The sequence below is a fragment of the Odocoileus virginianus genome, chromosome 6, assembly GCF_023699985.2.
Source record: "Odocoileus virginianus isolate 20LAN1187 ecotype Illinois chromosome 6, Ovbor_1.2, whole genome shotgun sequence".
Lineage (NCBI taxonomy): Eukaryota > Metazoa > Chordata > Mammalia > Artiodactyla > Cervidae > Odocoileus > Odocoileus virginianus.
In genome coordinates this window covers 26,494,164-26,507,712 of record NC_069679.1, presented here as the reverse complement: position 1 = coordinate 26,507,712, position 13,549 = coordinate 26,494,164, and the positions used below count along the sequence as shown (strand labels likewise).

At 39.8% G+C, this 13,549-nt stretch overlaps 1 protein-coding gene across 1 annotated transcript in view; it reads right to left on the bottom strand.

Annotated features, from left to right (window-relative positions):
* Positions 1-296: 296 nt before the first annotated feature.
* Positions 297-13,549, bottom strand: part of NUSAP1 (nucleolar and spindle associated protein 1) — a 28,948-nt gene continuing 15,695 nt past the window's right edge. The window contains exons 7-11 of the mRNA XM_020877543.2: positions 12,228-12,409; positions 10,926-11,083; positions 7,981-8,097; positions 2,243-2,351; positions 297-1,197 (exon numbers count right to left, since the gene is read on the bottom strand). Coding sequence (XP_020733202.2) covers positions 1,101-1,197; positions 2,243-2,351; positions 7,981-8,097; positions 10,926-11,083; positions 12,228-12,409 — 663 coding nt within the window. The 3' untranslated portion in view covers positions 297-1,100. The remainder of the gene's footprint in view (positions 1,198-2,242; positions 2,352-7,980; positions 8,098-10,925; positions 11,084-12,227; positions 12,410-13,549) is intronic.

The following is a 13,549-nucleotide window of genomic DNA, read 5'->3' as shown; positions in this document are numbered from 1 at the left end:
TAGTTGACAGATATTTCTTGACTGATCTGGTCTCTGCCTCTTGATAGCAAAATCTGAGTTTACTGAGCACCCAGGAATATGCCATATTCTGTGCCATGTTCTCTGGGCTCATATGTATATAAAAATAAGTATAACAGAATCTGATAGGTGCTGTGAAAATACACAAGAAAGACATAATTATTTCTTCTAGGAGTAGAAGGTCAAGAAAGGATGCACAAAGAGTACAAGTCAACTCTTATTAGTCTTGGCCAGTCAAGTAAATTTTGGAAACCAATTACATTTACAAAGAATGAATCTTATCACCGTGGGAAAAAATTTTATTCATGAAAATCTCAAGCCGTACAAAACACAGACACTCCACTCAGGTGCAACAAACATGAATATGATACTAAGCAACTCTAGTCTTTTCCATAAATCGAGTAAGATATCAGTTTGACAGAGCACAGTAATCCTTAAAGCCACAATCCTCAACTTTCAATATGGTCCTGTGTATTTCTAAATAAGCCAGGCTAGAATGAGCTATAGTTTTGTTTTTAAGAATACAGAGATATGTAATTGACAATTACATGAAGTACACAAAAGCTTAAATGAAACATTTCACATAGGTAAAATACTGATGTCTTACCAATCCAAATGGCCTACAGTTTCAGTAAGATTACTAGATTCTCTAGAGAATGAAGAGGTGGCCTTTCACAGCTTACCCTATCTATAACTTGTTATTGTTCAATTTCTACTAAAGTATGTGTTATAATTGGCTACCATCAGGAAAATGCTTCTGCCTAGAAGAGGACTGAAGTTCTGTTACTAGAGCCAGCAGAGGGCACTTGACTTTGAAAATCTAGGTCAAGAATCTGTGATGGGTCTTTTGTAGAAACCTGAGCTAGTTGTACAGGGGCTTAGGTAAAAGTATTTCAGAAGAGTCTGTGAGTTTTAAAGGTAATGTCTTTTCAGGGATATAGCATGTGAAGAAGCCACAGGCACTACATATATGTATATGAACAAAGTTAAGGGCAGAAAAAGGTCTTTTGACTAAAGGGGACAGTATAAAAAATATATACAAAAAAGGATTCAGAGGAAAGAAAGATTTACATGATGTTAAATTATGAACGTTCAGCTCTAATGAGGCCCCTTCGAACTCCCAGGACCTTTTCTTTCTTCTCCTTTCGCTCCTGCTCATGTTTCTTTCGTTGCTCCTCCCTACAAAAGGATAGGTTATATGTTAGGCTCTGGTGAAGTTCCAAACAGACCACTTTAAAGCACCTGTGGTTAGCATAATGTCCAAACTTAAAATGACATCCAGTGTAAAATACACTTTTGCAGGACACTGTGCTCTGACCAGTGGTCTGTGAGATGGAAACCATACCTGTAAGTCACTTATGTTAAAAGGCTAGAAATTTTTTCTTCCTTATGTTAAGGCAGCATTCTGAAACCAAGCATGAAAGAATCAGAAGACACTTTGGAGAGTGAATCCAAGCCCTGTAGATTTTTTTAGTTTGTTCTAAATGAGAAAGTTCTATCTGTGGAAATCAGAATTCAAGCTCAAAATCACATTGTCTAACGAAAGTGAACCAGGATCTATTGACTTAAGTCAACTATGATTTTTGAGGGAAAGAATTAAGAGGGAAAAAAAAGGCCCAGAATCATGTTAATGATTTTAATAGCAAATAATAAGGTCTTGGTGGTAGCTGTCTAGTCAAATGATAGGTTAACTCTGTATCCAGAGGGTATCTCATAGGGAATCGACCAAACCAGGACCAGCTGCAGCCCAAGACAGACTCTGGCATTAACTTGGTTTTCATGCAGAAAGAAGCCTCTAAAGATCATACTGGGGTTTCCCCCTGTGCAGAGCCTTGAAGCCTAGTAAGCCTGGTTTCCCTGGGTGTGAGAATTTACATCTGTGTGCATACTTTAGGTGCTCTGGGCACATGACTGATATTTGGAGGGACATCCAGGAGCACTGTTTGGGTAGATAGGTCATGTAAGAGCAGTGCTCTGAATCTGGGTCTTCTGAATAACCTGCAGAGCTTCAGAAAGAAAGCAGATGTGTGGGTGCCATCTCATGCCTACTGAATTAGAACCCACTGTGGTATTGCCTAGGCACATGTACTTTAAGTGCTGTATGATTCCACTTCTACCTTCTTTTTAAACCCCATTATTTCTGTGACTCTATCCCAAAGACTCTGCTTTTATATAGAGTTTTCCAAATTAAAAGAATTATAGAACTGAATAGTTATGTTCTTACCTGGTCTGGAGACAAGGTTGTTTATAAGTTTTCTTGTGGAAGCTAACTCTGCTGACATGCTCATGTAGAGAATTGTTTTCTTTAGACTGTCCCCATGGTTTCAGTTTTCCTAGTTTAGGACAGAGGCAAACAAATGTAAGAAGATTCTTATATTTATAATTTTAATTTTCTCTTATCCGTGGCTGCCTGCTTGCTATCAACATTTATACTTTGTTTTTAGACATTTGCTAGTATAATTCTATTAATTTCAGTTTAATATTCCACAGATAACATTACTTTCTTTTCCTCTAAAAACAAGTGTCTTCTACTTGAAAAAGATTTTTTTTTGGCCACACTGAATGGCTTGTGGGATCCTAGGTTCCTCAATTGGGATTGAACTCAGGCCTCTGAAGTGGAAGCACAGGGTTCTAACCACTGGACTGCCAGGGAATTCCCTCCTTGACTTTTTAATCCTTGGAAAGTCACAAAAAAATCTTAATACAAAAAAAAAAAAAAAACAAAACACCTCATAATACTGAATCCAGTTATATGGCACATCAAAGAAGCCATAACAACTAGGTAGTTTAATCCCAAGATTGCATAGGTATGTTTAATACTAAAGTAGTATTTCATCTATGCAGTTTATTATTATTGATACCTATTGACGTGTATTTGGAACAAAACAAGTAGGACTATTTTATTGGCTTTAGAACTGTGACTGAATTTCCAGATATTTATGTATTACTTTTCTGGCATAGTTTGACCTGTTTCTGAGTACTAGTGATTGTCATTTGCAGTGTTTCCCATTTTATAAAAAGGACTATCACACCTGCTGCATCATTTGACCCTCTTAGTAGCCACCGAAGTAGTACTTATTTATTTTCCCTTTTATAAAGGAATTAAGTGACTTGTTTAGGATATAAAATAGCAAGCACAAGTGAAGCTCTAAACCAGGTTTTCGACCATCAGTAGAAGTTAGGATGATCAGTCATTCCCATGACAAATACTTTTTGAGAACCTGGTATGTGCAAGGGACGTGCTAAGGACATAGCAGTGAACCAAGAAGTCAAAAATTCTTGCTGTCTTCCAATGGCAGAGGTAGATAATTGTGTAAGGTAACATCAGGCAGTGCTATGAAGAAATATAAGACAAAGTAAGGAATGGAACTATGAGCCATGCCATGTAGGGCCACCTGAGACGGACGGGTCATGGTGGAGAGTTCTGACAAAACGTGGTCCACTGGAGAAGGGAATGGCAAACCACTTCAGTATTCTTGCCTTGAGAACCCTATGAACAGTATGAAAAGGCAAAAAGATAAAACACTGAAAGATGAACCCCCCAGGTAGGTAGGTGCCCAATATGCTACTGGAGATCAGTGGAGAAATAACTCCAGAAAGAATGAAGAGACAGAGTCAAAGCAAAAACAACACTCAGTTGTGGATGTGACTGCTGATGGAAGGAAAGTCCCGATACTGTAAAGAACAATATTGCACAGGAACCTGGAATGTTAGGTCCATGAGTCAATGCAAATTGAAAGTGGTCAAACAAGATGGCAAGAGTGAATATCAACATTTTAGGAATCAGTGAACTATAACGGACGGAAATGGGTGAATTTAATTCAGATGACCATTATAACTACCACTGTGGGCAAGAATCCCTTAGAAGAAATGGAGTAGCCCTCATAGTCAACAGAAGAGTCTGAAATGCAGCACTTGGATGCAGTTTCAAAAATGACAGAATGATCTCTGTTCGTTTCCAAGGCAAGCCATTCAATATCACAGTAATCCAAGTCTATGCTCCAACCAGTTACGCTGAAGAAGCTGAAACTGAACCGTTCTATGAAGACCTACAAGACCTTCTAGAACTAACACCCAAAAAAGATGTCCTTTTCATTATAGGGGACTTTAGAATGCGAAAGTAGGAAGTCAAGAGATATCTGGAGTAACAGGCAAATTTGGTCTTGGAACACAAAATGAAGCAGGGCAAAGGTTAACAGTTTTGCCAAGAGAACACACTGGTCATAGCAAACACCCTCTTCCAACAACACAAGAGAAGACTCTACACTTGGACATCACCAAATGGTCAGTACTGACATCAGATTAATTATATTCTTTGCAGCAGAAGATGGAGAAGCTCTATACAGTCAGCAAAAAAACAAGACCGGGACCTGACGGTTGCTCCGATCATGAACTCCTTATTGCCAAATTCAGACTGAAATTGAAGAAGGTAGGGAAAACCACTAGACCATTCAGGTATGACCTAAATCAAATCTCTTATGATTGTACAAATGGACGTGACAAGTACATTCAAGAGATTAGATCTGTAGAGTGCCTGAAGAACTATGGACGGAGGTTCGTGACATTGTACAGGAAGCAGTGATCAGGACCATCCCTAAGAAAAAGAAATGCAAAAAGGCAAGATCGGTGTCTGAGGAGGCCTTACAAATAGCTGAGAAAAGAAGAGAAGCGAAAGGCAAAGGAGAAAAGGAAAGATATACCCATCTGAATGCAGAGTTCCAAAGAATAGCAAGGAAAGATAAGACAGCCTTCCTCACTGACCAATACAAAGAAATACAGGAAAACAATAGAATGCAAAAGACTAGAAATCTCTTCAAGAAAATTAGAGATACCAAGGGAACATTTCATGTAAAGATGGGCACAATAAAGGACAAAAACGGTATGGATCTATCAGAAGCAGAAATATTAAGAAGAGGTGGCAAGAATACACAGAACTGTACAAAAAAGATCTTCACAACCCAGATGATCACAATGGGGTGACCACTCACCTAGAGCCAGACATCCTGGAATGTGAAGTCAAGTGGGCCTTAGGAAGCATCACCATGAACAAAGCTAGTGGAGGTGATGGAATTCCAGTTGAGCTATTTCAAATCCTAAAAGATGATGCTGTGAAAGTGCTGCACTCAATATGCCAGCTAATTTGGATAACTCAGCAGTGGCCACAGGACTGGAAAGGGTCAGTTTTCATTCAAATCCCAAAGAAGGGCAATGCCAAAGAATGTTCAAACTACCACACAATTGCACTCGTCTCACACGCTAGCAAAATAATGCTCAAAATTCTCCAAGCCAGGCTTCAACAGTACATGAACCATGAACTTCCAGATGTTCAAGCTAGATTTAGAAAGGCAGAGGAACCAGAGATCAAATTGCCAACACCCATTGGAAAATTCCAGAAAACCATCTACTTCTGCTTTATTGATTACGCCTTTGACTGTGCAGATCACAACAAACTGGAAAATTCTTCAAAAGATGGGAATACTAGACCACCTTACCTACCTCCCAAGAAATCTGTATGCAGATCAAGAAGCAATAGTTAGAACCAGACATGGAACAACAGAGTGGTTCCAAATTGGGAAAGGAATATGTCAAGGCTGTATATTGTCACCCTGCTTATTATATGCAGAGTACATCATGTGAAATGCCGGACTGGATGAAGCACAAGCTGGAATCAAGATTACCAGGAAACATCAATAACCTCAGACATGCAGATGACATGCAGAAAGTGAAGAAGAACTAAAGAGCCTCTTAATGAAAGTGAAAGAGGAGAGTGAAGAAGCTGGCTTAAAACTCAACATTCAAAAAACTAAGATCATGGCATCCGGTCCCATCACTTCATGGCAAATAGATGAGTTAACAATGGAAACAGTGACAGAGTTCATTTTCTTGGGCTACAAAATCACTGCAGATGGTGATTGCAGCCATGAAATTAAAAGATGTTTGCTCCTTGGAAATTAAAAGATGTTTGCTTCTTGGAAGAAAAGCTATGACCTACTTAGCAATATTAAAAAGCAGAGACATTACTTTGCCAACAAAGGTCCAAAGCTATGATTTTTCCAGTAGTCGTGTATGGGTGTTAGAGTTGGACTATAAAGAAAGCTGAGCACTGAAGAATTGATGCTTTTCAACTGTTGTGTTGGAGAAGACTCTTGAGAGTCCCTTGGACTGCAAGGAGATCCAACCAGTCCATCCTAAAGGAAATCAGTCCTGAATATTCATTGGAAGAACTGAAGCTGAAGCTCCAATACTTTGACCACCTGATGCGAAGAATTGACTCACTAGAAAAGACCCTGACGCTGGGAAAGATTGAAGGCAGGAGGAGAAGGGGATGACAGGATGAGATGGTTGGATGGCATCACCTACTTGATGGACATGAGTTTGAGCAAGCTCCGGGAGTTGTTGATGGACAGGGAAGCCTGGTGTGCTGCATCCATGGCGTCACAGAGAGTCAGACATGACTGAGTGACTGAACTTCACTGAAGGAGTAGAGTGTGTGTGTGTGTGTGTGTGTGTGTGTGTGTGTTGGCTGGTGGGGGCTGTACAGAGAAGACCTTCCTAGATTGGTGACAGTCAAGTGGAAGGAGGAGAGAGAGGGAGAGAGGGAGAGGGAGAGGGAGAGAGAGAGAGAGAGAGAGTGTGTGTGTGTGTGTGTGTGTGTGGTGGCTGGTGGGGGGTGTACAGAGAAGACCTTCCTAGATTGGTGACAGTCAAGTGGAAGGAAGAGAGAGAGAGAGAGAGAGAGAGAGAGAGAGAGAGAGAGAGAGAGAGAGAGTGTGTGTGTGTGTGTGTGTGTGTGTGTGTGTGGTGGCTGGTGGGGGGTGTACAGAGAAGACCTTCCTAGATTGGTGACAGTCAAGTGGATGCCCATTAAAAAAAGGGAGCAAGCTGTGCAAAGATCAATGGGAACAGTGTACTTGGTGAAGCAGAGGGATAACAAATTCAAAGACCTAAAGGAGGGAATGAGAGGAGTGTGTCTGAGGAGCTGAAACACCAGTGTGATTGGCACAGAGTCAGAGAAGGGAAAAGACAACAAAATGAAGGTGGAAGAGAGATGGGAAACCTTAGGAGGTTCAGAGCAAGGCAATGATGTGCTCTGATTCATTTTTAAGGTTGTAGTGGGCCAAGAGGCTATTCTAGAAATTCAATAGGATGATGTGACTAGGACCAAAGGCAGTAGCCATAAAGGGGTGAAAAGTGGTCAAATTACAGATCAGTTTCAAAGATGGAGTTGAAAGGCCTGCATATGGCGTCAAGAAGAGTGGACAGCCAAAGATCATGCCCAGATGTCTGCTCTGACACTTGGTAGAGAAGTGCCATTGCCACAGATGGGAAAAACTTGGGGAGGAAAAATACAGTAAGAGAAGTTTTTTTAAACCATGGTTCATTTTAACTCTTACCTCTAAATAAGACTTAGTTTTTATTATATTTGTTGCATTAAGATTAGTAATTAAAAAAAAAGATTAGTAATTTAAATACTTATATAAACATGATTTTTATAGGAAGTTTGTTTTAAAATAATTCCAGAAGCACTGACATATAGATTACATTAATTGCTGATGTTTTAAGTGGATGTGAAGATACTTTAATATATGCCCAAGAAAGACATCTGGCCAATAAATGTCCCAGGTGGTTTGAGCAGTGGTTCTCAGCCTGGGATCCTTTAAAAACTATAAAGAAAACATTCATGTACCCATAGAAATATTCAAGTTTCTTGATTTTGGCTCAAGTTTTATTAATGCTTTTTAGCAACACTGATTAGAAACTCTCTTTGGTTAACAAAAATTTAAGTGAATTATTTAGTATTTGTTCAATGGACAGTTTTTAATTTATGGGTCACGTGGACATGGGGCAGAGGCAGGAATTCTAGGCCAAGTATGGCTTCCACTGAGTCACTAGGATTTTTCACATCTTCAGATGCATAACTGTTTAATCTTAACTCTTGTACCTGAAAGCATTCCCACATACCTTTGTGTGGCTCATAGTTGAGAGGACGAGACAAACTTGCTTTGAGATCGAACACTGGTTTTTTATGGGAGATTGGAGTCTGCGCTGCCTCAGTTGTCAACTTGAATGGGGTAATAACTAAAATAACAAAATCCAAGAGTTTAATTAGAATAAAAGACCTGCTAAAGTTTTTATTTTATTAAAGTAACACTGCTCAATCTTAAATAGAATTTAATATGAACAGACTGAAACAGAAGTTGGGTTAAAAAGGAGAAACGGGGAGACAAGAGTTACTGAGAACTAACCCCTGAGATTTGTTTCCCTGTCAGCAGCTCCCCAAAGAGTCTAAATATTGTGACATTTCCTAGGATCAACAGGAGTTTAGAATTCTGTTTTAAGAATTAATTGGGTGGGAAGGATAAATCAGGACTTTGGGATTAACATAAACATAAAAATACATAAAAATAGATAACCTAAAAAAGGTCCTACTATATAGCACAGGGAACTATATTCAGTATTTTGTAATAACCTATAAGGGAAAGGAATCTGAAAAAGATTATATGTTTTTATATGTATAACTGATTCACTTTGCTGTATACCTGAAAGTAACATAACACTGTGAATCAACTATATTTCAAATAAAAAAAATTAACTGGGTAAATTTACAAGCTGTTTCCCTGGTATTATTTACCCCCTTTTTTTGGGCAGCACTGCAAAGCATGCTGGATCTTAGCTCTCTAACCAAGGACAGAACCTGCATTCTCTGCAGTGGAAGTTTGGCGTCCCAACCACTGGACCACCAGGGAATTCCCTACCCTTTAAAAAGATTATATATTATTATATTATATATATTTATATTATATATTATTATATTATTATATATTATTAATATTGACATTTTCATTAACACAGACAGAGATAAAGCCTGCAAGGAATATAATCACATAGAGATGAAAAGATCCATGGCTCTGGTTTTCACTAATGAAGGCTCTTACAGAAAGTGAATGTGAAGAATGTGAATTTTTGTAACATAAAGTTAAAAATATACCAGAATGGTATAATTTGGTAAGCCACATTTTTGCTACAGTTGGGCAGCATATATCTGACATATTTTATAATCCTTTCCCCTCACAGGTTGCATTCAGGCCATTGTCAAATGTTGGTACTTGCCTGAGTATGTGAACAAGTAACCAGGATCTAGGAACACCCAGTGAAACAACACAGAAAAGCACAAAGCCCCTAAGCTGAAGCCATTCCATTGTGTTGCTATCAAGTGTTGGTAAGGAGGAGAACAGCGGGGTGGTCACACACTGCTGAGAGAACATACTAGTACAACTCAACCAGTAATGTAAGTGTCTGCATACCTAACTGTCCAGTAGCCCCCCAGTCCTAGTTTTGAGAAACTCTTATGCATGGATAGGGGATGTGTTCCACAATGGTCATAGTTACACTGTATAAAATAATAAAAATTGCTCATGGGGGACACAGGCTTGATCCCTGGTCGACCAGGGGAACTAAGGTGCCACATGCTGCAGGGCATCTAAGCCAGTTCACTGCATCTACCGTCCGCCACAGCTACGGACCATGTGCTCTGGAGCCCATGTGCCACAACTAGAGAGCCCACGTGCTACAATTAAGACCCAACACAGCCAAAAATAAATAAGTAAATATTAAAAAGATAAAAGTCAGAAATACCCATGGGTCCATGAGCAGTAAAATGGATAAATTGAAATATATCCATATAATTGAAAAACAGTGAAAATGAATGAACTTTAGCTCATTTATCAATATGGCTCTTGAAACATACAGAGTGAATAAAGCAAATCATTAGAAACAAATCAGTTTGATTTCATCTACAATAAAATTCATATTTGATAACTAGGGAAAGAAAACTATCCCATCCCAGCTGGACACACTCCTGAGTAACCTAGAGGAGAAAACTCAGGATATGGCATAGAGGTAGATTCTTCCTCATGTCCTTATCTGTGGGCATTTGTGGGTCCTTGCACAGTATTAGGCAGGTGGCTGCTGCTCAGTGGCTCATGTCCCATGTAAAATGACAAGAGTCCTATCTTAAGGAAGTTTATTCTTCATTTTTTTAGCCCTGCTTTCTGCCCAAACTTTCTTCCCCCTTTACAGGATGATTTAGAATGTTATATGGAATGTTTGCTTGCTAGTATAGAAAAGATTTAAGGGTAAATGGGAATGAGAGGGCATATAGAGGAAGAATCATACATTTTCTGTTCGTACCTCTGCACTCTCTCTTGAAATATAGTTATCAGTTTCACTATTTGGTCTTTAATTTAGGTGTGAAAGGCATGAAAAAATCCAGTCTCCACACTGATTATTACCAACGACAACAGTATTCTCCTCTAGTCTGAACTCCTGCTGGATTACTCTGGTCTCAGGGGACCAAGGCTCCTCTTGCCTGATAGTCAGCAGAACTCTCAAGTACACTCAGTTCTAATACAGGCCTTAACCTGTTGGTGATACTGTCTTAAACCCTCACACTGCTATTGCAGTGTTCTTTTGAAAACCACCTGCTCTTTGTAGGCAATGATTAAGTAGACAGGGTGTAGAAGATTGTCTATATGGCTCATTCTGGCTTATACACCCTGCTACCAGTCAATAGCATGGCATTGGGTCCTGTTAGTTTCAGGGTCTGGCAGAACCACTCAGAGGCTATAATGAGTGCTGTGATCCTCCTCCTAATCTCTGAGGAGGGGCCACATGTTCTCCAGGGAGGGTCACCATCTTGGGGCTTGTCTTGGACAGGATGGAGACCTTGGGCAGAGGTATCAGGTTTTTGTCTGTGTCTCTGGAATTTCCCTCACAAGTATAAACACTTTGGAGAAATTTTTGCTTTTGATTCTATAGATATGGAAAGGCTTTAAGGAAACAATCCTATTAGGATGTTACTTGGCTTAAAAATGCAAAAGTGTGGGGAGGGGGGTTTGTCTCTTTACCAGCAACAGATTCACCCCTTGTGGTCTTTAACTTGTGTGTCCCAAGCAGAGCCTGGCCTTTTGGGGTATTCCCAGACGTGGTCACATGTGGAGACTTTCTGGCTGGAGTCTTGGTCAGTGAGCGCTTATGCTCATTATCTTTAGTAGCAGCTGAAAACCTAAAAAGGACCGTGGAGAATAAGACATGAGTACTTGGGCTGAGCTTATAAACAACACCACCTACCCATCACCAGGCACTGAAAGGGCCTCAATATAACTTGTTATACACATGAACGTCTTTCACAGAATGTGAATGTTTTTAAACAATGATGCTACAGCAAATCATTTATCAACTTCTGTTACTGTAAAATTTGTCTTGTATTCTCTACTCTCCCTGCCTTGGCCAATGACAGCATAAAGCAGAAGTCAAAGGAGACACCTAAAGGGCTCAAGTTTCAGGTGTACTTGAAGAAGCTCCCTTTCTTCTCCTGATGAGGGCAAGTCAGAGGGATTGGGAGACCACTAAGACTCTACAACAGAATTAAGAAAATAGATGTGTAGGAATGGTTCTGCTACCATGTCCAGGCTGTTCTGTACCCTGCAGGAAGCAAGGACTAGCCCCTGACCTTGGTGTTCTTAAATATTAATAAATAACAATCAGAACTGCCAAGTATAAGTACCTCATATTCTAAGCTAACTCAATAAATAGAATTCCAAACTCAAGGGCATTTTTCAGCTTTTGAAAACTATGTCTGATATTGCACATGTTGGGGAAGTATTACCATGCACCACTTCTATTAAATGTAGCAATGCCCTTAATAAAGAAAAAAGGAGCCTGAAGATCTTCCTCTGTGGGGACGGTCACAGTTAGGGGCTACCTCGACGCCAGGAAAGGCACAAGCAAAGAAAACAGGGATTAACAGGGCATGAGATGGCTATGCTACTGCACTACCTACTGAGCTACAACGTTCACACTGTAGGATGAGTCAGTTCTGAGACATTTTCAGCTTCAACTTTAAGTCACTGGAAAAATTTCTACAGACATCTTTGCAGACATACATTAAATTAATAAAGTAAAATATCCATATTATCTTTTCTATCTTTACTTATGAATCAAGTGTTAGGAAAGTTGGATAAAACAAGAAAACACAAATATAAAGGAAAAAAAGATTAACTTAAATGTTTGCTGATCTTTCTATTATTCTAATCCTTTCTCCTTTTTCATCCACTCTAAAACATTTGATGTAGTCCACCTGAAATGTATTAAAAGCAATAAAGCCTTAGAGACCTCACCCTGGATTCCAGTTTGGAGCTCTTCTTTACCTGACATTCATCTTAGCTGCTGAGAGAGCAGAGCGCTTGGCTGACCCCTTCACACACAAGGTGCTCCGGCCTGCGTGGGGCCGGCCTTGCGAGCGCTGCTGGCTGCCAGGGGTACAAGCCACGGAGAGTCTTCCTCGGGCAGGAACTGGAGTTGCCGGCACTCCCTTAGTGACAGGCTGCCTCTGGAGAACCCGAAATGCAGCACATTAAAGCCTGGCCTCTTAGACAGTATGGTCTCCTGGGCAAAGTGCAGGAGAGTGCCCCATTTACCCCATTTCATCCTCACTTTTAACCCTATCATCCTTCCTTGTCTACTACCTCGCCCCATCCTATCTGCCTGGCAGGCTGGGCTGCGCTGCTCAGATGGCTCTGATTTCATAGAAACTCCTAGCTGTGCTGTGTTACAGAAAGCCCTTCGCAGCGCCCATGTCCCCAGGTGTTTTCTCACTAGACAGAGCAGGTGGCTAAACAGTCCCCCACATGGCCAGAGACGGGGGATAAATGGTTCTCTTGGAAAGATGGTTTCTTTGACAGCATGATAATGCAGTTTATTAAATATAAACTCAAAGAACCTACTGTGTAAAAGCTTGTGAAATTTACAAATAATCACTCCCCAACCCAACCCTAGATCCCCAATAGCTTTTTTTCCCCCAATAGCTTTTTAAAGTTCTTTTTTAAAAACCTAAAGAAAAAGAAGAGAGGAAGGGGAATGCTCTCTATGAAACAGCAGGGAAGGGTTTCACTTATGGAATCTTTTTTAGATACAGTCAAAGCACAAAGAGTGATGGAATGTTTTACTATCATTAGTCTTAGTTCTGCTGCAGGCAGAAGAAATCTAACTTCACTAACTGACAAACAGAAATAGGACTATTGGAATTGACAATGTAGAGCCAAAAGAAACATTCTGATTATAATATGAAATAATACAAGGAAGCAGAGAATTATATTAAGTTCTCATTTCAACATACAAGCAGAAGAGATTCATGTTGTGAGGCGAATTTAAAAATAAAATATTTAGTAAATATGTATCTTTACCATAAGCTAAGAACTCAGGTTAGATGTATATTAAGTATACTGTTTTTGTAACATGAACATGTAACATCTGATGATCAGAGAAATGCAAATTCAATTGGGTTTTTTTTTCACATATTCTCAAATAAAAATTTGATCATTCTCACTGTTAGCAAAGTAAACAAGCATCTTGGGGCACAAAGTTGGGGATCCCATTATAGAGGAGCCATCAGGCAACTAATCATGGAGACAGTCATTGGTCACAGCCGAGATGATTCTCTCTAGACCTCTGCTCACTTCTTACTGTCCAT